The sequence below is a fragment of the Hibiscus syriacus genome, unplaced genomic scaffold (assembly GCF_006381635.1).
Source record: "Hibiscus syriacus cultivar Baekdansim isolate YM2019G1 unplaced genomic scaffold, ASM638163v2 tig00111131_pilon, whole genome shotgun sequence".
Taxonomy (NCBI): Eukaryota; Viridiplantae; Streptophyta; class Magnoliopsida; order Malvales; family Malvaceae; genus Hibiscus; species Hibiscus syriacus.
Window position 1 is genome coordinate 1585793 of NW_024062991.1, and position 24102 is coordinate 1609894.

The 24102-nt window shown below is 31.4% G+C and overlaps 1 protein-coding gene across 5 annotated transcripts; it reads left to right on the forward strand.

The window, feature by feature from the left end:
* The first annotated feature begins 1406 nt into the window (after window positions 1-1406).
* On the forward strand, window positions 1407-20402 carry LOC120154521 (30S ribosomal protein S6-like). Of its 5 annotated transcripts, XM_039166242.1 has the most exons (4): window positions 1407-1411; window positions 5163-5166; window positions 18864-19075; window positions 19940-20402. In XM_039166242.1, exons 3-4 carry the CDS (start codon window positions 18893-18895, stop codon window positions 20207-20209), a joined length of 453 nt encoding a protein of 150 aa, XP_039022173.1. In that variant the 5' UTR covers window positions 1407-1411; window positions 5163-5166; window positions 18864-18892; the 3' UTR covers window positions 20210-20402. The 5 variants fall into 5 exon arrangements, with proteins under 5 accessions (XP_039022173.1, XP_039022175.1, XP_039022172.1 ...); XM_039166244.1 differs by lacking the exons at window positions 1407-1411; window positions 5163-5166 and adding an exon at window positions 18635-18746 and having other exon boundaries at window positions 18883-19075; XM_039166241.1 differs by lacking the exons at window positions 1407-1411; window positions 5163-5166 and adding an exon at window positions 18636-18746.
* Window positions 20403-24102: the final 3700 nt, after the last annotated feature.

The window sequence follows — 24102 nt, forward strand, 5'->3', positions numbered from 1 at the left end:
ATTATTTATAAATTTTGGTTAATTCGGTTAACCAATCAATTAACCGAACTTAGTTCAGTTTGGTTAAATTTTTTTAGAAAAATCGGTTCAGTTAACGGTTAAGGGAAAAAATTCGGTTAATAAAATTTGAGTACCCATTTGAACACCCCTAAGTGATAATGTTGAACATGTCATATATTAAATTAAATAAGTTTATTAATTATTTTATACATCAAAAGTCATAATGTGATATATATTATATTCTAAAAGTGATGATGTGATGTATACAACACGTTGAAAATAATAATGTAAGATATGTCACATGTCAAAATAGGATTGTAGCAGTTTCACGTCAGCTAGAAGTGTTGATTGTTAGTTAATTAATCGTTTTCATTGAATCAAGTGTGATTTTATCTTTAAAAAAAATTTTTAGGGTTAAAAATATTAAAATAAATAAGAAACAAAATAAGATTAATACAATAAAAGTGTTCAAATTATATTTTTTTTCTTGTTTAAGTACCTAAATTATTTTTCAGTCAATCTAAGTATCTAACATTATAAATATTACTATTTTAAGTGACATGATCTTAACTACCGTTAAAAAACACCATTAAGTGATACATGTCATATTCATATAATTTTGAAAAAAAGGAATTGAATAGAAAGAAGAAAAACAAAGGGTTTAAACTAAAGCCCCATCCCTGCTTACTGTTTTATCTAACTCAGCGTGGAAGGTTGGTAAAATCTCCATAGGAGGATCGTTGAAAGTGTGAAATCCAAACGGAAGGTTCCAAGATTTTAAGTTGATTTTTAGAATATTTAGGGATTTGTTTTTATCATTTTTATAATTTTAGAGAAATTATTATTTTTTAAATATGGTAATATTTTTAAGTTTTTTTTTTAAAAAATATTTTTTTTAAATTATATAAATGTTACATGTATCACCTAATGAAATATTTTAAGAGATGTTATAGCTGAGATAGTTAAAATGATAATATCAATAACACAACGCATAAATTAATCGAAAAATAATTTAGATGACTTAAACAAAAAAATATAATCTAAATATTTTTATATTAATCCATCAAAATAACTAGTACTATTCACTAAAAAGTTTCTTAAGGAGTAATAAAAAGAATAAATTAGTATACGATTTAAGTTCATATATGTAGTGTTATATTAGTTAAGGAATATATTATCATGAGATTATATCATATGTTACACTTTCTTGATATTATACTGTTGCGTGGTTTGCCTCTATTTTTTTTATCTTTGTTTAGCTCGCAACTGTATCAGATAGAGTGTTGGTAGTCAACTATGGGTATTTTTTATTCTCTTTAATTTTTTATATCACACTTTTATTTTTTATTTTTTAATTTCTAATAAGTTTACATTTACATGTTTTATTCTATCCTTATGGTACATTTTTTTTGTCTATTTTATCGGTTATTTGATTGTTATATTCGTTTATTTTTTAGGGTTGGATTTGACATCACTCAACTTATTAAGATGACTTATTTGTTATCATGTTAATATTTCACACTTTGAACTATTAGATTGGATTTGGATATGCGGCTTGTGCTCAAAGATAATTTTCATGATACTTGACTCTGATTTTGTGATTGTGAGTGTCTTTCAGTAGTTTGATCCCTGTAATAGTTGTTTGTCGATACAAACATGTATTTTCATACTATATTTTGTTCAGTTTTATGAATAAACTTTTAAAGGTTTTCTTGTAAATCTTTATTTTAATTTTAAACATTTTTTATTAATAAAACTAACACCGTTTTTGCAAAACTATAAAATTATAAAATGATGGGTAACAAAGAAACAACATCATCTTATTAGGGTATATAACCTTAGATATCATAAACCAAACGCCACCTTAACGTTATCTTTTGAAAATAAAAATAATTGATCACCCAATTTATGTCGGGAAATGCAGTTGTCCAAAGCAGTGGGAAAGCAATAACCAAAATCCCTATAATCTTAATTTGGTTGCAATCCTATCAACTTGGTATAGATTCATCTTGCATGCATCCATTTATTCTTTTATGTCCGTAAACTTTTAGTTCCAGGACAGTGATCGAGTAATTGGCATCTAGAAACAGTAACATCAATGGTGGCTTTACCTTTACTCACCGAAAGTTTATCACAGAATCTGATTCTATAGGACAAAAACTTATAAACAGTAAAGTGATAGAATTGTCAATAAGCCACCAACTAGGGTTTTTCTTAAGGAAAATCATCATTTTCGTTTCTTACTTATAAGCATATTGAGTGAAGTTCATCAGATTGCAGAACTTCAACCATCATCAACAAACTAAAGCGTACGTTAAACATAGATCTCTTGTGTATCTCTCATGGAAAAACAAAAGAACCCAGATCGAACAGGCGAGCACAAATCAACCGGTGAAGCTCTCTCAATCTCGACATATAGATCTTTCTTTTTTCGATTATGATTTCTGGTTTCTTACACTCTGATGATTTTTCCAGCATGTTGTCCCCCGGTGACCAAAGATAAGGGCCATGGCAGAAAGAGAAGCTGCCTTGAAGGATGGTTAGTCTTTGATTCTCCCTCCAACGCATAATTTATTCTTATCATAATCTTGTTAAAGTATTATATGTTTTGCAGTCTCTTTGCTTTGTGCTGCTGCTGGTTATGGGAAGCTTGCTTCGATCTGTAGAGATATTTTAGAAATTTTAGAAGGATGAAGTTGTAGAATTTTAGGGACGAAAATATATTATTAATAAAATATGTTTGGCTTGTAATTATCGAATTTTTGCAAGATTTCGATAAAAAAATTGTAAATGCCCTTGATTATTTATTGGGTAAACTTTATCCAGAACAATTGATAGTCATCAAAGTTTTTGGTTTCTTTACATTTCAATCACCCATCTTTCTATAGTTATATTTTAGTCCTACAAGAGAACGCTCCCGCCCAATTTTGGCATAAATAAAAAATATTCCGTTGCTGGGACTTCAATTCGAGTCTCGGGTCGGGTAAGAATCGAGTATCCTACCCATTTTGCTGTCCCGTACATTCAGGAAGCTTGTTCCGATGCTAGGTGTTTTGCATTACAAGGATATAAAACAGAATGTCAAAGAATTTTGAATGAATCAAAACATTAACCATTGGAATAGAGGAGATGAAGATGTACATTCAGGAAGCTTGTTCCGATGCTAGGTGTTTTGCATTACAAGGATATAAAATAGAATGTCAGAGAATTTTGAATGAATCAAAACATTAACCATTGGAATAGAGGAGATGAAGATGTAATAAACTAATTAAAAGTGTTATACTTGCAAATAAAAAACATTATCTACACAAAAGTCTCCATGACAAATTTCCTTGTATTCCAATGAGTTTGCCTCCCTTAGATGTTCTTCCCTTCCGTTTCATCAGCTCGGATATTTCTCACCCTTAGATCAGAGTCAGCTCTTGGATTCAATTTTGTTTTTTACCGTACGATCAATGGGTCTTGGTTAAGATATTTTTACCTGAAATGTATACCTATCTTGTTTTTCTTTATCCATTTCCTTCTTTCATTACTGAGTTTAAAGTTCAGAAGGGCAAAATAATTCTGAGTTGGACTTAGGATTTAGTGGTAAAATTTGAATAATAAATGAACCCTGCTTAACAAATTCGGTTCCCCCTTTATGCCCTTTTCCAACATTTCTGATGAGATGGTATCTCTTCAAAATGGTTCAGTGTTATTTAACGACCTGTTTTATAAAGTTTTTAAAAAGTGGTATCTCTTCAAAGTGGATTTACTTTTAAGTATTTAAAATAAGTTATTAAGAAATAAATTATTTTTAAGGACGTTATTATTAAAATTATTAAAATAAAATGTAAATATATAATTGAGTGGAACTTATGCATTAGTAACGATAAAATTATAATTTACTTTCAAATGTAAAGTTGAAGATGAAAAACTAGAAATTCTACCTTTTGCAGTTGGTTTGAAACTATCATTTCCACCATCATTTCCACCATGACTTTTTTTTACCCATTTGACATTGATTTTACGATCAAAACGAGTCTTTTAACTAAAACTACTTTTTAAAAAATACAAACGGACCTAAGAATTAACATTCCGACATTCACAATTTTGCGTAAACTAAATTCCTTTACATTTTCATTAAAAAATAATACTAAAAATTATTATAATGCCCCAAAACTCAGTTCAGTAGTTTGAGTTAACCCGAGACCTTTAAATCAAGCCAATTAGACTTCCCAAGGTAGTTGGACCAAGTTATATAGGTATTGGCTTAAGTAAGGCCTAAGAGTTAAGGGTAAATGATGGTTTTAAGTAGAGGTAAAAAGGAGGGGATCAAAAATATAGTTTACCCATAGTTGATTTGAAAGGTTATAAATCCCCTTATTTAGCTAGATTTCACAGGAACCTTCCACCAAAAATATCTCTCATCTTTCCTCTTCTCTTCTCCTTTCTTCTTCCTTACCAATTGTAGACACCCACTTTTATCCGGGTCTACAAAAATATTATTTATATTATTATATTATTATTATTAATTATTTTGTATACATTTTGCAGGCTCCATAAATCGAAGCCATTACAAGCCAAAACCCAACATCAAGAACCAGTGGATCCAATTCACCTGGGGCTCAAATCAATAGACCCGACCCGAATCTGACCCAGGACCAAACCCGGTTTCTACTGTTGCCATACCCGTTCCATACTTCTCTGCCAACAACATCTAACACCATGCTGCTTCTCTTCCGTGGCCATCTCTACCTCACCAAACACTCAAGTAGACTCCCACGTGAAGCAGTTCCACACCCATACCCTGCAACAATCATTGCATCACCAAATGCATCAACCATTAACACAGTTTCTTTTTTATGTAAATGGGTTATATATCCCAACCGAAAGCAATGTAACAAGGGGGAATCATCATCAATAAAAAACATTTGAGAAATTTTTTCCCTTTTCTTTCTTACGTAACAAAACACAAATAAACAAAAACAATATACATACAAAAGAGTGAAAGGAATACTACCTTCGGCCAACGATGTTTGAGGTGCTCGGGGCCTTTTCTCCACGATCCGAAAGGTGAAGATGTGAGTCGGGAGGAGGAGACCAGCATATTGAAGATTCACGATGATCAGACAACGGACGGTGACAGATCATGGAGTGGAAGGTCGAACGATATTAGCTAGATTCGTAGAGTTTGGGGCCGATTCTCACGAAATTGACACAGGATCAGAGATGGGGAGGCCGAGACAGACCTCCCAATAAAATTTAGTGGCCATCAGCCACCAGTGGCAGATATAATTAAAAAATGAAATGAAAATAAAAAAGGAAAAGGTTGATATATATAGGAAATGTAAGGGGGAATTTCACCTTAAGTCCCCCAACGTTTAGCTCATTTTACAAAATTAGTCACCTGTAGGGATCGAACTTGATATTTATCCTTTTTTATGCATATTATATAATTTATGGTTTAATTTCTGTTTAGTCTCCCTAGTTTAGCCGTGTTTTTGCATGTTAGTCACCTGTAAGGATTGTTTTTGTGATTTACCCACTTTTATGCATGTTATTATTTTTAGGGTTATTTTTTGATGTTTTTATAGTTTAGTCATGTGTAGTGGCTGTTTAATTTTTTTTAAATGCTTAGGGACTAATTTTGTAATTTTCCTTTTTTATTTCGAATACATTATTTTAGGTTAAAAAATTGGAATATTTATAAAACAACCCATGTATTTTTGCATGTTTGTATTTCAAACCCGAATGTGTTTATTTATTTATTTTAATTCGACTATATAGTTTTAATTTATTTTAATTTAGCACCATGTTTTATTTAATTTTAATTTCTTGTAATTTTAGCATAGTATATTGAAAATGTTTATTTTAGTCCCTTGTATATTTTATTGTTGTTTTAATTTTGGCATGATGGTTTGATTGTTCGTGCTTTAATCCTATTTTTATTTTATTTTAATTTTTGCATGTTATTTGCACATTAGTTCATTTTAGTCCTAATTAATTTCGTCTGAAAGCCTCATAAGCATAACTCAACCGATTCCATATTTAGATTAATGGTAGTATTTATTTATTTTAAAATATTAAGAAGGGATTATCTTAAAGTAACTAGATGTTTTATTCCAATGTTTTAAAATAAATAGATACCCTACTAGAAAAAACAAAAAAAATTGATTATGCTTAAAATTAAATCAAGAATAAAAGGAAAAGGAAATGTTCTTTTATTTAAACTTGTCGAGATAATTCGTCTAATTTTTATTTGGGATTTAATATCGGTATTTTTAAATAATTGAACATCCCTTATTTTTTTTAACTAAATATATAATTTGGATTAATTGTCTTAATTTTTATTTGGTTGAATCAAATTATTTTGATATTGAGTTCTTGGGAGAAATTATTATATTTTTTTTATTTTAGTTGGAAAGAGAAATATTCGTCCTAAAGTATTTTAGGGGTTATTTTCTCTTCGATTGGAAATATTAGAATATTTTCTATTTCTCCTTAGAATTTTCCATTAAACAAAAATTGTATGGTTAAATTTGGAATAATAGGATCGTAACTTAAATTTATATTGGAATTCTTAAATTTCCACTATTAGAGACAAATTATAATCGAAGGGGTACCAATTTTGGGCGTTGTGGGGGTGCTTATCCTTCCCACACGTAATCGATCCCTGAACCCCTTTTTTATTACAAAAAAGAATGAATCTCTGGTTACACGTAGATTGATGAATCTTTAAAATGATTTTTTATTAAAAACTCTTTTAAAAGAAAATTTTAGGTATTCGACCTACTTAACCCAAAAGGTCGATGGCGACTCCAAAACATTTCAAAACCTTTTCAAAGAAAACCGTAAGTCGTACTAAGTTTTTCCCCGCCAGGGCGAAAAACGATGTCGGCAGCATGACGACTCTGCTGGGGACTTAGTGTATCAAGTCCTAAGTCAAATATATAGTGTCTATATTTGGAAATTGAGAATTCGATTTTATTTAATTTACGATTCTTTTGATTTCTTTCAATTATTTTATTATTTTTATCATTGTATATTAATGTTTGTATTTGATTGATTTCAGATATTGAAATTTTGTATTCATTTTAGCTCGATTTTAGTGTGGTTGTTTGTCAAAGGTTTGAGAATTTCTCCTCACACACAACACGTACATTACATAACATAAGCTACCCGAGCTTTTCCTTTTTAAGTGGGAGTGAAAATGACGTCTTCGTGAGAATTTATTCTATGTGTCAGACCTAGCAAGTAGCTTTTGGGGTTTATATGCCCTATATCTTCATGAGGATTTATTCTCTGTGTCAAGCATAGCAAAATGGGCCCTCTCGAATTAAACTCGATTCGCTTAAGCCTATAATACGTGAGGATTGAGGGTTTGGCTCACCCAATGGGGCACCAACAAGGACAATTCGAGTACCTTTACTCCTAGAACCAGAACTCTGCATATAGTAAACTGTAGAAACCCACCCGATCTAAGACCATGCTGAAACTCTGTCCGTAGGTACCCAAAAAAGTGTACACAAAGGAGAAATGAACTCTAACCTTCATCTTTTAATTTATTCAATAGATTATTTTTGAATAAATGCATGTGAACTAGAAATTATGCGGTTAGGGTTTTAATTTCCTCTATGTGTTTTATTCACTGTATTTTATGGTTCATTTACCAGTTGAATTTAATCTTTTCATGTTTCACTGACATACATTTCCTCTCTTTGATTATTATTTTTGTTAACATCTTTTCCTTGTCTATTGCTTTATTTTATGCATAAACATGTTGTAAATACCGAGTTATTTATCAAAATTAGAAGGCTTTTGAAACGAAAACGGCACACAAAGTGGTGAATATTTTATCTGCTTTGACATGTTGAGACGTTGTGAGTTATTTGAAAGTTGTTCTAGGATAATTACCTTGGAATTAACACATGTTTCATACATGTCATGTCATAGAATGTATTGATTCCCGAGTTAATAGTCGCATTAGAAGGCTTTAAATATGACAATATCACTCGAAGAGGTAGAATAGAAATGCAAAAACGCATCAATGGTCCAGAAGGATGCTCCAGGAAAAGGTTGAAGAGGTATATTAAGCTTAAATACATGAAGCTCAAATGATGCAGTAAAACAAGTTTTTCAAGGGTGCTACGACGATGCTGATACAACTAGCCGAAAAGAAATAATATGATTGAAGTCATCAAACAACAACGATAACCAACACGAGATCGTGGATGATGTCGTCACATATAGTCACTCAACAAATGCATTTCTGGAAAAGAAGCCGAAGTGTTGGAATTTTCCATCAAACCAAGAAATAAAAAAATTATTATTTCCTTGAATTTTTGATCAAAATTGAAGAAGTCGAGCAATATGACGTGATGTGTAGTTTCCACCTGCCTTAGTGTATTGAGACATTGTGTGTTCTTTGGAAGTTGTTTTATGACAATTAATTTGGGATCAATTCTTTTTTTGTATTTACATTTTGCATTCCCATATTTGCATCTTTGCATTTGCATGTGCATCTTCGCATATTTGCATTAGCATCTATACATCGTCCATTGCATGATATACATTGCATCTCAACATGCATTAATCATGGGTCCCAAGAGTAACTCACGGAGAATCTTATGATAAGGGTTTTGAGGTGAGATGAAGTCACCCCATTGGTTCTTAGAAAAAAAATTGATTGAAAGCTATGGATGTGATGCTATCACCATCTGAAGATCGGGGCATACCACTGAGAATTGTGGGGCATTGAAGCACAAGGTTCAGTATTTAATCGATTCAGGGGCATGAACATTTGATGAATGATGGAGCATTCTGATGCAAACCGAGAAAAATCATTGCAGCCACTAGAAACTTTTGATGCATTCACATATTGTCTTGTTTGAATTTCTTTTATTTCTATTTTCGTTAAAAAGTTTGTAAGTCACTTGACAATCAGACATTTTAAATAAAATGCTTCATTCTTAGGAAATGAACAATAACAAATCTTAATCTTAAAATTCCTTGAATATCATCTTAATTAATAGCTTTTTAATAATTGAGGTTGTAAATCTATGACAAATGACAAGATTGAACCCCAGCAAAACAAGGACCCCTTGATCCTACTACAGAAATACACCATAATACATACCCTTCTCTTGAAGGGACCGATCTAGTTTTCTTCTTGCATGCAGAGTTAATCAAGGGTTTGACATTCAGGTATGTGTTAGGAGCTAACAAAATGGGGCAACTTGCACATGAGATTGATAACCTAATTGGTTCCTACTTCTATTAATGACGTTCAATGATGGTCATGATCTTCATAGATGGAATGGTCGAGTAGGTGAATCTAGTTTAGGTCAGTTGCTTGGGAATTGAACTCTAACAATGAGATTCTCTTACCTTCAAAAACATCGGGACTATAATAGATTCTCCTTGACAAGCTTAAGAAATAGAATCTGTATACCCATAATATATATATATATATATACAATAAAGTTGAGCTATTCACCAAAATTGGTTATAGAGGAAACTCGAAAGCCCTGACTTTATGAATAGATTACATTTAAACCATGACATTGATCGGGTACTTGGCAATTCGGTGTTTGCTCTACTGTGATTGTCAGGTCAAAGACTTTGTGACGACATGAATCCTTCAGCTACCCAAACCAAGGCAATTATAATATATAAATACAATAAAGTTGAATTCAGCTAGCCCATCCATGGCAAATTAAATCAAATTTACTAAATAAGGAGTTTCGGTGAATATGGACTAAGGGAGTTGAGGAACACTTGTTATAGTCAAACTCACACGAGCACTTAGAAATCTCATTTTTAGACCAATATTTCTGCATTGTATTTGCTAGAAGAGCCTACAAAGCTTGAACAAATGGAAGATTTCAGAGAATTGAAACAAAAGTTTCTAAAGAGTCTAGCAATTGACTATGCTAGTTGCATCATTTTGTCCTCCTCCGATCAAAATACCAAACCAAGAAAAAGGGGCATGTCCTAATTTTCATGAGGACCGAGAAATGGAAAAAAGGATAAATCTAGGAAACAAACCTTATAAAAAACCAACCTTTCGATCATGACATTTGTCAAAGATTTGTAACTATCAAAGATTAAAGATAAGTTGTTTCTTTTGATATTCAATGAACTCCTGTTTTATGATTTTTTTCAATTGTAAAACTTAGAAGAATACAACATTTTTATAAAAAATCAATATTTTTCAAAATTTTGAAAATTCAAAGGAAGAAAAACATTTTCAAACAAGATAATCTCTCTGGAAGCATATTTGGAATCCAACGAATATCCCTCCGAAGCTCAAGATTGAAGCTGGGGCAAGGAAAAGCCAAATTTTTGGGGCAAATTTTGATGGGGCAAGGAAATAAATTATCTCAAGTCGAGGTTTGCAAGAGTAAACCCTGGTGGAAATAAAGACAAACTGAGCAGGGATAAAATGAAGACTGCTCTCGCAACCATTTTACTTCCCACCGAGAAAACATAGATACATCAACACATACATACATGACACATGAAATTTGCACCTTTGCATAAAATATTCATCATTATGTGTATTAAAGACATTTTTTCCTTTCTTGAGGAAAAATGTAATAATTCATCAAATAAAACACAAACTTCATCATGATACCCGTAAACATACAAGATAGGCAATCATAAATACATCATTTTGATCTTTCAGGAAATAAAAGCTCAGAAATGACCAAATGTCTTCAACCTATAAAAACAATGGCATCCACAGATTTGACTTCCTGAAGTCAACAATTAGATCTTCTAAAGACATTTCCTCAACGTGTAGGAACAAGCATATTATTTGTCTCCTTGGGTGTTGTTTCTCTTTAAACAAAATGCCGTCTCGCTAGAGACATTATTTTCTTAAAAATAAATTTTGTCTCACTTAAGACATTTTTCTCTCAAAACAAATTTTGTCTCACTTGAGGCATTTTCCTTCAAAACACAAATTTCAAAGTTCTGTTCTTAAAAACAAATTTCGTCTCGCTTAAGACGTTTTTCTCTCAAAACAAATTTCATCTCACTTGAGACATTTTCTTTCGGAACACAAATTTCAAAGTTGTTTTTCTTAAAAACAAATTTTGTCTCACTTGAGACATTTTTCTCTCAACAAATTTCGTCTCACTTGAGATATTTTCCTTTGGAACACAAATTTCAAAGTTGTTTTACTTGAACCAAATTTTGTCTCGCTTGAGACAATTTATCTCAAAACAAACATCGTCTCGCTTGAGACATTTTCCCAAAATTTTGAAATATTTAAAAAAAATTGATCTCACATAAGATAGTTTTCCAAAGAACACATTTTGTCTCGCTGGAGACAATTTTCATTAAAAAACGAATTTTATCTCACTTGAGATAATTTTTACTCAAACAAATTTTGTCTCTCTTGAGATAGTTTCTCTTGAAACGAAAATCTTTAAATATGTTTCCTTTGAAACAAATTTTGTCTCTCTTGAGATAGTTTCCCTTTAAACGAATTTTGTCTCTATTGAGATTGTTTCCTTGAAACGAATTTTGTCTCTCTTGAGACAGTTTCCCTTTAAACAATTTTTGTTTCTCTTGAGACAGTTTCTCTTGAAACATTTCTCTTGAAACATAAACTTTGAGAACGTTTCCCTTGAAACGAATATTGTCTCTCTTGAGACAGTTTCCCTTGAAACGTATTTTGTCTCTCTTGAGACAGTTTCCCTTGAAATAAATTTTGTCTCCCTTGAGACAGTTTCTCTTGAAACATAAACTTTGAGAACGTTTCCCTTGAAATAAATTTTGTCTCTGTTGAGACAATTTCCCTTAAAATAAATTGTCTCCCTTGAGACATTTTCCCTTGAGATAGAAGATTTTATCTCGCATGAGGTTGTTTCACTCGAAACATAAGATTTTATCTTACTTGAGATAGTTTCGCTCGAAACAAAAGATTTAAAGAAACCAAGCTTAATTTTCAAGGGTTTCTTGATGAGTAAATCCTTCGAGCAATCAGTAAGTCTTTCGAGCATGATGCTTAAATCCTTCTAGTCATCTATAAGTCTTTCGAGCAAGATGACAAGTTCGTCGGGCCATCCGTAAGACCTTTGGGCAGGATGTTTTCAAATAAATTTTTAGAAACTAAGCCTGATTTTTAGGGGTTTCTTGATGATTATCTCCAATGAGTTTTTTAAAAGGAAGTTAAGCCTAATTTTTAGGGGTTCATTGACAACTAAAAAACTAAGTTTGATTTTTAAGGGTTTTGTTGATGAGTAAGTCCTTCGGGCCATCAGTAATTCTTTCGTGCATGGTGCTTAAATCCTTCGAGTCATCTATAAGTCTTTCGAGCAAGATGATAAGTCATTCGGGTCATCCATAAGACCTTCGGGTAGGATGTTTTCAATATTTCCTTTGCTCGATTCACAATACTTCGAATCAGCAGCGCCCCACCAGAGGGGTTAACATTTCTTATTGCTCGATTCACAACACTTCGAATCAGCTTAAGTCCTTTGGGCCATCCATAAGACCTTTGGGCAGGATGTTTTCAACATTTCCTATTGCTTGATTCATAAAACTTCGAATCAGCATAAGTCCTTCGGGCCATCCATAAGACCTTCGGGCAGGATGTTTTCAACATTTCCTTTGCTTGATTCACAACATTTCAATTCAGTGTCGCCTCACTTGAGGGATTTTCGTCTCGCTTGAGATAATTTTACTCAAAACAAAATTTTATCTCACTCTTGTCTCACTTGAGACAGTTTCACTCGAAACAAAATGTTATCTCACTCGATATTGTTTTTCTTAAAATGAATTTTGTCTCACTTGAGACAGTTTCCCTTGAAACACCAAAATTTGAGATTATTTCCCTTAAAACATGTTTTGTCTCTCTTGAGACGGTTTCTCTTGAAACCATCATACCCTTAGACGACCAAAACTCTTCATTACGAATGAGTAGTATCGTCCCCAACAACAAACATATCAAATTTCAAAACTAAAAAGAGAACGGACAAAAACTTGTTGTCTTTTTAGTATTTGTCCTATTCTTGTTAACACAAGAATGTGCAAAGAGGGGAAGCTGTAGACACTCGCTTTTGTTTGGGTCTACAAAAATATTATTTATATTTATACTATTATTATTATTAATTATTTTGTATACATTTTGCATGCTCCATAACCCGAAGCCATTACAATCCCAAACCCAACATCAAGAACCAATGGATCCAATTCACTCGGGCCCAAATAAGCATACCCAACCCGGTCCAAACTCAATTTCTGCTGCTTCCATACCTGTGCCATACTTCTCTGCCAACAACATCCAACACCATGTTGCTTCTCTACCGTGTCCATCTCTACCTCACCAAACACTCAAGTAGACTCCTACGTGAAGCAGTTCCACACCCATACCCTGCAACAACATCATTTTATCACCAAATGCATCAACAATCAACAATCATTTCTTTTTTATGTAAATGGGTTATATAACCCAAACGAAAGCAATGTAACAGAGTGGGGAATCATTATCAATAAAAAAATATTTGAGAAATTTTTTCCCTTTTTTTTCTTATGTAACAAATCACAAATAAAAAAAATACATACAAAAGAGTGAAAGGAATACTACCTTCGACCAGCGACGTTTGAGGTGCTCGGGGCCTTTTCTCCACGATCCGAACGGTGAAGATGTGAGCCGGGAGGAGGAGACCAATATATTGAAGATTCACGAAGATCGAACGACAGAAGGCGACGGATCAAGGAGTGGAAAGTCGAATGGTTTTGGCTAGATTCATAGAGTTTGGGGTCGATTCTCACAAAATAGACACCAGATTGAAGACGGGGAGGCCGAGACAGACCTTCCATTGAAATTTAGTGGCCATCAGTGGTGGCACGACGACGGCCGACGAAGGTAATCACCGATAACCGACCAATTTTCTAGAGAGAGGGCCCCTCCCGCTCTAAAAATAATTTAAAAAAATGAAACGAAAATAAAAAAAGGAAAAGTTTGATATATATAGTAAATGTAAGGGGGAAATTTCACCTTAAGTCCCCCAACGTTTAGCTCATTTTACAAAATAGTCACCTGTAGGGATCGAACTTGATATTTATCCTTTTTATGCGTATTGTATAATTTATGGTTTAATTTCTATTTAGTCCCCCTAGTTTAGCCGTTTTTTTGCATATTAGTCACATGTATGGATTGTTTTTGTGATTTACCCACTTTTATGCATGTTATGTATTTTCAAGGTTATTTTCCGAATGATCCTTGCATGTATAGAGTGTTTTTATAGTTTGGTAATGTGTAGTGGTTGTTTAATTTTTTTTTTAAATTCTTAGGGAATAATTTTGTAATTTTTCTTTTTTATTTCGAATACATTATTTTAGGTTAGAAAAATTGGAATATTTATAAAATAATTATGTATTTTTGCATGTTTGTATTTCGAACCCGAATGTGTTTTTTTATTTTTTTTAATTCGGTTATATAGTTTTAATTTATTTTAATTTAGCACCATGCTTTATTTATTTTTATTTGTTGTAATTTTAGCATAGTACATTGAAAATGTTTATTTTAATCACTTGTATATTTTATTGATGTTTCAATTTTGGCGTGATGGTTTGATTGTCCGTGCTTTAATCCTATTTTTATTTTATTTTAATTTTTGCATCTTATTTGCATAGTAGTTCATTTTAGTCCTAACTAATTTCTCCTGAAAGCCTCAAAAGCATAACTCAACCGATTACATAATTGGATTAAGGTAATATTTATTTATTTTAAAATATTAAGAAGGGATTGTCTTAAAGTAACTAGATGTCATATTCTGATGTTTTAAAATAAATAAATACCCTACTAGAAAAAATAATTTTTTTTGATTATGCTTAAAATTAAATCAAGAATAAAAAGAAAATGAAATGTTCTTTTATTTAAACTTGTCGAGATAATCCATCTAATTTTATTAGGGATTAAATCTCGGTATTTTTAAATAATTAAACATCTCTTATCTTTTTAAACTAGATATATAATTTGGATTAATTGGCTTAATTTTTATTTGGTCGAATCAAATTATTTTGATACTGATTTTTTGGGAGAAATTATTATATTCTTTTTATTTCAGTTGGAAAGAGAAATATTCTTTCTAAAGTATTTTAGGGGTTATTTTCTCTTCAATTGGAAATATTAGAATATTTTCTATTTCTCTTTAGAATTTTCCATTAAACAAAAATTGTATGGTTGAATTTGGAATAATAGGATCGTAACTTAAATTTATATTCGAATTCTTAGATTTCCACTATTAGAGAAATTTTACAATCGATGTGGTTCCAATTTTGGGCGTTGTGGGGTGCTTATCCTTCCTCACACGTAATCGATCCTCGAACCCTTTTTTTACAAAAAAATGAATATATGGTTACATGTAGATTGGTGAATCTTTAAAATGGCGTTTTATTAAAAACTCTTTTAAAAGAAAACTTTAGGTATTCGACCTACCTAACCCAAAAGGTTGATGACGACTCCAAAACATTTCAAAACCTTTTCAAAGAAAACCCCAAGTCGTACTAATTTTTTCCCCACCCGGGTGAAAAACAGTGTTGACACCAATAGAAAACAAAAAGATATAAGTTTCTTGAATCCCAAACCTAGTTTGAAGAAACCAAGGTAAGAATCATATTCTTCACCCCTTAAGCTTAATTTCAAGCCCTTAATCTTTAGTTTTGGGTAAGACTTTAGAAAATGAGTTTTTGGGAGTTGAGAGAAATCAAGTGTTTTAAGCTTGTTTTTGGTAGATTTGAGTTGTAGGAGTTGTATTTAAGCTTAATCTAACCTTGAGTTGTATTTCAAGCCCTTAATCATTTGATGTTGTAAGAATGATATAAAGCCTTATTTATTCCACTTGTATTCACATAAAACTTTAAGCATGTTTGGGGACCTCACTAAGGTCTTTGGGATTGAGAAATATAGTTTTTTATACTTGTTTTATGACTTATGCAGGTAGAGTATATATACTATAGGGATAATATCGATATTTGTTCTTTGTTTTGGGCAAATTCTAAGTTTCTAGGCAAGAGTATCGATATTTTTTTTCAAGAGTATCGAAACTTTGGGTCAAAGTTTCAAAACTCCAAGAAAGTTTTGAAAAGTTTCAGAGCTGGATAAATCAGAATGTTTATAAGTATCGTTGCTTATATAAAGTATTGAAACTTTTACAAGAGTATCGATACTCTTGGACTAGTATCGATATTTTCAATATGTTTTGGAAAAAATGTTAGTTTTGAAGAAATTAGACTCAAGGCCAATACTTCTTTTTATCATCAAATAAGACTACAAGTGAGAATGATAAGAAAGTTTAATTCAAACGTAGAAACAAGAACAAAGTAAGATCAAGTAATACTAGCCTTGTTTGAATGCTTGGGAAAATGATTAAGAGACCCGAGTTCTTTTAGAAAAGATAACAGAGTCGAAAGTAGAGATTCAGTCAGGATATCCTTAGGGAGTGCGCAAGGCACTTTAAGCTGACTAGTTTGGGTCAAGTTCTGACACTCAAGGAGTTGGCTAGTCGAGAGTGTGGTGTTCGATGTAGAGATTTCAGGGGCCACATTCTTGGTAGACTAGAGGGGTATGTGAGCTCCAAGATGCAGTACGCTCAGCCGCACCATGATGTCTACCATAGAGTAAAGAGTGATTATACAAGTACACTTACTAAAGCAGTACATAACATATCAGTAGACCAGATATAAAAGCATTATACTTGAATGTTTAAGCCTTTAAGTGAATTTCAGATAGTATGTTTTAGTCGTTAGTGTGGCGCTGAGCTTGTTAGCTCAGCCTTCAGATGTTTCCGTGGGCAGGTTATTAGATCCAACAGTTGAGAAGCTTTAGTGAGACCGAGGTCCAGATCCAGTGCAAAGAAGAGTACATCACAAGTTTCTTAAATGCCATGTATATTCATGAATTCAGTTGTATTGAGTTGTAAAGTTTCTTAGATGTAAGGAGTCGTTTTAAAGTACAATAAAGTAAGAAAAAGTTGGTCAGCCACAGCCACTCTGGTGGTTCCGTGTGGCATCTAAATCGGATGAATGTATGTCGTATTGGTCTAGGGCGTTACAATTATAATATGTATTTACTGATACAAAAATTATGAATTACCATGTCCAAATTATATTAAATTTCACAACCTTTTCTTATTAAAATTATGGGTAAAGTACACAAATGGTTCGTCAACTATAGGGTATTGCTTTATTGTCCCCCTACTATTAAAAGTTACAAAATGATCACTTGACTTTAGAATGTTATTGTGTTAAATCTCTCGGCTATTAAAAGTTACAAAATGACCACTTGACTATTTATTATGTTCAAAACTGGTCATTTTTTGTTAAAAATTAGCATTTGTCTAAGTTGGACATTAACATGATAGCTAAGATATGATAGTCATTTGAGATTTTGAAGTCATATTTTATCATATCACATTCAGTAGGTTAAATTTCAACAAGCGTAAGTCGATATTTCCTAATGAGGGAGCCATTTAATATATATATATAAACTAAAATATTTTAGTGTTTTTGTCCCTTTAGTGTTTTTTTCCAGATTATATATCATACTGATAATTTTTTTATATCATTAAAATTCATATGTTTACATAAAATTTTAAAGAAACAAAATGCATCTACTCTTTTTTTTCCATGATTTCACACAACTTACAATCATAAAAATATATCAACTAAGTTTTATAATAATTTCACTTCATATACAAATTTAATCAATAAATTTTAAAATTATATTTATTTTTATATTTATATAACCAAGATATTTTAAGACCTATTAAAATTTTTTCATATATATAAATTTATGTTTATATTTTTATTTTTAGAGATGAATATGTATAATAAATATATATATATGAAATAAAATAATAAATCTAAATCTAAATTAAAAATATTTAAAATAATAATTTTAACTGAAACAAAATACTTGATAATTTGATTGAATCCTCAACTTGAAAAAGATAAACAACTTAAATAAGATTAACAACCAAACATGAAAACTACAAAGAATTTTTTTTATCTTGAAATTGGACAAATGAAAATGGATTTTCATTTATTTAAAAATAAAATAATAATATAACAATAAATAATTATTAATAATAAATAATATTTAAATGATTTTCAAATTTTAAAATAATGTTCATTTTTTGGAATAAAAAATTAATAACTTATTATGAATATTTTTTGAGATGTCAAATTTAATAATTTAATATATATATATATATATATATATATATATATATTTTTTAATATATTTTTGGGTGAGATTTATGACCCCCACTATCCCCTATGATGCAAGTTCAACTTAGAGTATTATCAAATTTTAAACATAAAATGATAAGTTTGAAATATAACAAATAACTGAGTGATCATTTTGTAATTTTTAATAGTTAAGATACTCAATAAAGTAACACACTATAATTAAATAATTATTTTATAATTTTTAATAGTTGAGTGACTTAATAAAGTAATACCCTATAATTAGAGACCAATTGTATACTTGACCCTAATTTTTTTTATATTTTATGGCGTAAGGCCTAATGCAGTCGACTCAACTGGATGCAAAGAAGATCCAAATGACTTGTTAGCCCAAACAATTGGGTTTGCCCGAATAAACTTCTTTTTTTTGGGGGGGGGGGGGGGCATTAGCGTTGTTTTCGACTTCCAATAAACCCAAAACCCCAAATCAAGCAATCCCTAGTCGGGTCTCTTTCTCTTATTTTTGGTGCTGTATTGCTTGCTCCAGCCTTTGGATTAAGGTATTTTACACTTTTTTCTTTCTCTTAAGCTTTGAGATTAATTTCTATGGGGGAGTACACTGATTATTTTCAGAACTTTGTTCGATTCGGCTTCGAATTTGATTTTTTTTTAAAAAGGGTTGGTGATTTTGTACAGAGTTAAAGAAATGCCTCTATATGATTGTATGCTTCTATTGAAGCCTCATGTGAAGAAGGAGGGCATAATGGACTTGGTTGCTCGTGTCGGTAGACATGTTCATAGCAGAAATGGGGTTCTCACTGAGGTCAAATCATTTGGCACCGTTCAATTGGGTTATGGCATCGGAAAGCTTTCTGGAAGATATTTCCAGGTCATAAAATCTTTCCCTTTGTTTCATATGTAGTGCTTGATCCTGCTAAGATTGTGTTTTGCATTTTGCGCTTTTGAAGTTATCTTTTGTAAGTTAAAAAGGAACGTTGTCTTACCTAGAAGATTTGGACTTAAGCAGCTGTGTCTGCAGCGTAGTTAATAGTTAAGTTTAAGAAAGATTCTAAGCATATACTACCTCGTAATCATCTCATATTAAAAAAAAACTTTTGCTAAGTTTAGATTGTAGTGACTTCTGAAATTTAAATGGAAGCTTTTGCTTTATCTAAAATTCCATGTCCTTTCTTTTGGTGGTTTATAACCAGCCTATGAGACTATGCAGGCTGCCCCTTGTTCAAACGTTGTTTTGATTTAGAAAATAAATGAATTGAGCTAACTCGAATTGATAAAGTTGCAATGGAAAATCAAAAATCCGAATATGTTAAAGTCTGGTAGGTATAGTCAGCCTATGAACTTGTCTTGTTGAGGTCCATCTTATTCTGGGAAATACATAAATCTTTGACTGTCATGATATATATTTACTTCCTACTTGTTTCACAGATTGAAACTAGGCTTTCGTTGTACAGGGACAGAGTGTTCTGTTTTGAAACTTATTAATTTGACATAAAAATGAACTTTTGATTTATATAGTTATGAATGATAATTTATTGTTTTCTTTAAAAGATGGCATCTAGCAGGTTTGTAGTTCAGGTCTTTGCATTTACAACCCTCTGTTCTATCTCCAAACTATAGCCTCCTTTGTGTATGTGTATTTATAAGAAATTCGTAGAGAATTGGTCTTTTTGGCATAAAAATTTGTTGATGAAACGATCAATTGAACAACCTGTTTATTTCATGTTTTATACAGGGTAATCTCATGCAGATGACAATGATGGCCACACCCAATATCAACAAGGAGCTGCAGTACTTGAACAAGGAGGACAGGCTGTTACGTTGGCTTTTGGTTAAGCATCGTGACACAAAACATGGGCTGGAATTCCTTAATGAAGATGATGGGGAATTGGAGCTCAGCAAACTCCCTCGAGGCAGCTTATTAAACATTGATGAGGATGACGACAACGACGACGACGACGACGAAGAATATGATGAGAACCCAGGGGAGGGCGGAGAACACTGATTGGTAAAAGATTTTGATAATCTGAGGATATTCCAGAACACTGATAGATGATTGAAGTTCATAGACTATGTTCTTTGTCTTTATAGTTTGAATGGTCTGAAATATCTTTGTTTTGTGGGTCTGACAAGACCAGAAGAAATATAGGGTATTGAGAACATCTTTTAATAAATTAGCATGTTTAATTATTTTATTCCATGTTTGTCATACTCGTTATAAGACTCTTCAAGCTCGGGGCCGAGCCAGTTGTTGCAAACTTATGGCCGAGGGAAAGACAAATATCTCTCATCTTAATTCACTGCAACACTATCAATCATCCCCACTCTCCCTTTCAATGATTACGATAGTTTGTGTCAAATATTTCTTTATTTTTCAATACTATTATACTTGAAAATTTTAAATTTTTGTATAATTTAGGCAGTTTTTTTATATTTTTATCGATAATATATTTTTGAGTCTTCTCTAAAATGTTTTAAGTTCATCTCACTAACATAAAATCATGTGTTTGTTTTTACCTCTATCTGATTATACTTCACTCGGAAATGTCTTGCCAAAGACACCAAGTTAAAAAAATGTTTGATAGTTTGGATTGGCGCGTAATTTCAATTTGAGTTATTGTTTAAGGAGGTGTAATGCAAATCTGAGTTATTATTTAAAGGCACGTAATGCAATTAATCTTGTATGTGTACGACATAAATCTTTATTCAATCATTTAAAAATATCAACCCTTGTATGGATAATCTCCAAAATATCACAAATTTATGCATTTAGCCATGAAAAAAATATATGATTAGGTTTTTAGAGTAATAAATAATTTATTCTAAAGTGTATAGGTGTTAGGATTAATGATGCTCTATCGATTAACCGAAAACGTGTCAAGAGGGATGAATTGGCGAAATAATTTTTTTTGGGAGTATGGAGAGAAAAGATAGAAAATTTGCATAAGTATTTAAAGTGGTTCAACTTCCTCAATGAAGTTTACATCCACTACCTTAGCTCCACACTAAGGATTTCTAACAAATTCACTAATTGTTTTTTTTCTTTTTCTAAGCTCAAGAGTAACCTTTTCCAACTTCCTAGTTTTCAATGGCTAAACTAGAAACCCATCCCTTTCTCAAAATAATAGAAAAAATGTAAACAATAAACCTCTCAAAGGAAGGTGTTTACAAATTAAACTCACTAAAAACACAATATTTACAAGAGAAAATGAAGAATAAAGAATGAAAACTTTTCTCTTGATGATCAATGCTTGGATAGGTGTTGTGTAACCTTCTTCAAGTGTCTTAAACTTCATTTTATATGTTGGAATGTGTTTGTGACCGTTTCTAGTCGTTGAAGATGTTTTGGAGCCTTTAAGGACTTAATTGTTGCAAAATAAAAATGCCCATACTAGGGAGTATCAGTACTTGGGTTTGGAGTCTCGATACTACACTAATAAAAACTAGTCGTTTTTCAACCATTGGGTTGAGAGTATCGGTATTGAGGTCATGGTATCGATACTACTGTAAAAAGTAGTATCGATACTCCTTTGAGTATTGATACCAAAAATGCCTATTGAAATCTGAACACATTTAAAACAAATAGGCAATATCGATATTGCCATGAGAGTATCGATACTTCCCTTACCTTGGGTATTGATACTACAAGAACAATATCAATAATGTTCATGTGGTATCGATACTATAAGAATAATATCGATACTTTTTTTTTCTAGAAAATCATTTTTGTGTTCAAATTTAAGTTTTATGGACTTTGAATTATTTTTGAAAACCTTGAATAAATTCAATTAGTCCAAAAACATTTTGCCTTTAAAGTTGTTATATCAAAATAGGTTCAACAATCTCCCCTTTTTTGATATAACAAAACCTTTCATGTTAATAAAGCTCCCCCTTTTTCATTCTTGAAATTGAATTTTTCAAACCTATATTTATCCCCCTTTTTGTTATATAAAAAATAATTCAAACATTTAGGTTTAAAAGTAACAATGGAGAGTAAGTAGAAATTTTAACATAAAATCACTTGAGAAATCAAAAGCTCACCCTCAACAAACACATTCCAAGAAAAAAATTGTTTAAAGGCTTGGCACTTAAAAAAATTGAATTTTAACAAAGATGAACAAACATGTTAGTAACACATGAAATCAATAAATCCAAGTCTATATTACTTTATGCAATATTAACATGAAACATTAAAGTTCATATGTATAAAGCTATTGAAAAATGTCATACATTTGAGAATTTTGATATCAATTGTTAGAGAGAAAACATTTTCAATAAGCATGCATGCATATACATTTAAATTTAGGGTCAAAAGTAAAATTTTGTAAAAGAAACAAAGCATTAAAACAAATTTGACCAAAAATCATTATGATGAACAAAAAAAATCATTGAAACTTTAAAATATTCGCCATAACATATTTTAACATACATGAGATGAAAAACAACATATAATCATTTTGTTCAAAAACTCATGCATGCATAAAAAAATAGGCATCCAATTATGCAAAATTAAAAGAAATTTAAGTTTAGAGGTTACCCATTTCTCTTTTTGTGTGGTTATAGCATTTGAATTTCTTCATTTTTATCACCAATGCTCCCACACACCTACAAGAGACATTTACTTTGTTTTTGGTTCCCAAATTTCTTTGGGTCCTTGAATGTTAGTTTCAATGCCACTTGTTCCCTTAGGAACTCATACTTATCTAATTTTATAACGTTTTCTTTTCTTTATAGGACAAGTATGTTCCATGTAACCATGAAATGACAATTTGAGCATTTTGCAATTTTTAAACATGATGAATTGTTTTGAGAAATTATTTCTTTCTCTTTTGTTAAGCATTCAAGATTAAATTTCAAATCAATTTTTTTTTCTAAATCATTAATTTTAATTTTTGAAACCTCAAAATCATTGTTCAAAATTTCATTTTGCTTTTCAAAATCCAATTTTTCTTTCAAAAGAAAATCATTTTCAACTTTAAATTTTGAAATCAATTTCTTATATTTGGAATTCATGGTCTTAAATTCCAAATACAATTCATCATATGCTTCTTGTAACTCTTTAAAAGAATAAGAATTTAAATCACAAGAGTTAGAAATTACACTTGAATCTTCTTCGATGGCTATGAGACATAAGTTGGCTACTTCATCATCGAAGTTGTCTTCATCACTCAAAGCCACCACAAATGCCTTCTTTTTGCTTGATCCCTTCTTCTTTAAAAGATGAAATTCATATTTGACATGTCCCGTTCTTTGGCATTCAAAGCACATCGGGGGATCATTCCTTTTACTCAATTCATGTTTCACTTCTTTTCCTTTGGAAGACATGAATTTAGATAATCTTTTAAAGAGCTTGGTCATCTCTTCTTCACTTGAGGTGCTTTTATTTTGGGTAGAGGATTTCAAGGCAACAAATTTTCCTTTCTTTTCTTTTCTTTTCTTTTTCTTTTTCTCTCTTTTTCCATCATCTCATGAGTGAGAAGGGAGCCAATAAGTTCGTCAAGTGAGAAAGACTTAAGTTCTTCACTTCGATGATCATCATCTTCTTCGATTCGATGATCATCATCTTCTTCGATTGTCAAGAATTTGGAAGAGAATATATCAGATTCCTAATACTATTCACATTAGGAATGGTCTCTACATATCCCTTGAGACCATTGATAATCACGGAAAATCTATTCGCCATAGCTTTGATGTCGTCATCCGATTTCATCTTGAAATTCTCATAGCTATGATTGAGAAGACCACTTTTAGTTTCCCTCACTTCATCGATTCCTTCATGAGTAACTTGGAGCTTATCCCAAATTTCCTTGGCATTGGAACAAGAGGAGACTCTTCTATATTTATCTGGGCTTAATGCACAAAATAGGATATGCATGGCCTTGGCATTTTGTTGGAACT

Excerpts from the sequence above, each read along its gene's own strand:
- LOC120154521 (XM_039166242.1), top strand. The coding sequence starts at position 18,893 with ATGCCTCTATATGATTGTATGCTTCTATTGAAGCCTCATGTGAAGAAG. Across the intron at positions 19,076-19,939 it reads TTTCTGGAAGATATTTCCAG|GGTAATCTCATGCAGATGAC; the intron begins GTCATAAAATCT and ends TGTTTTATACAG.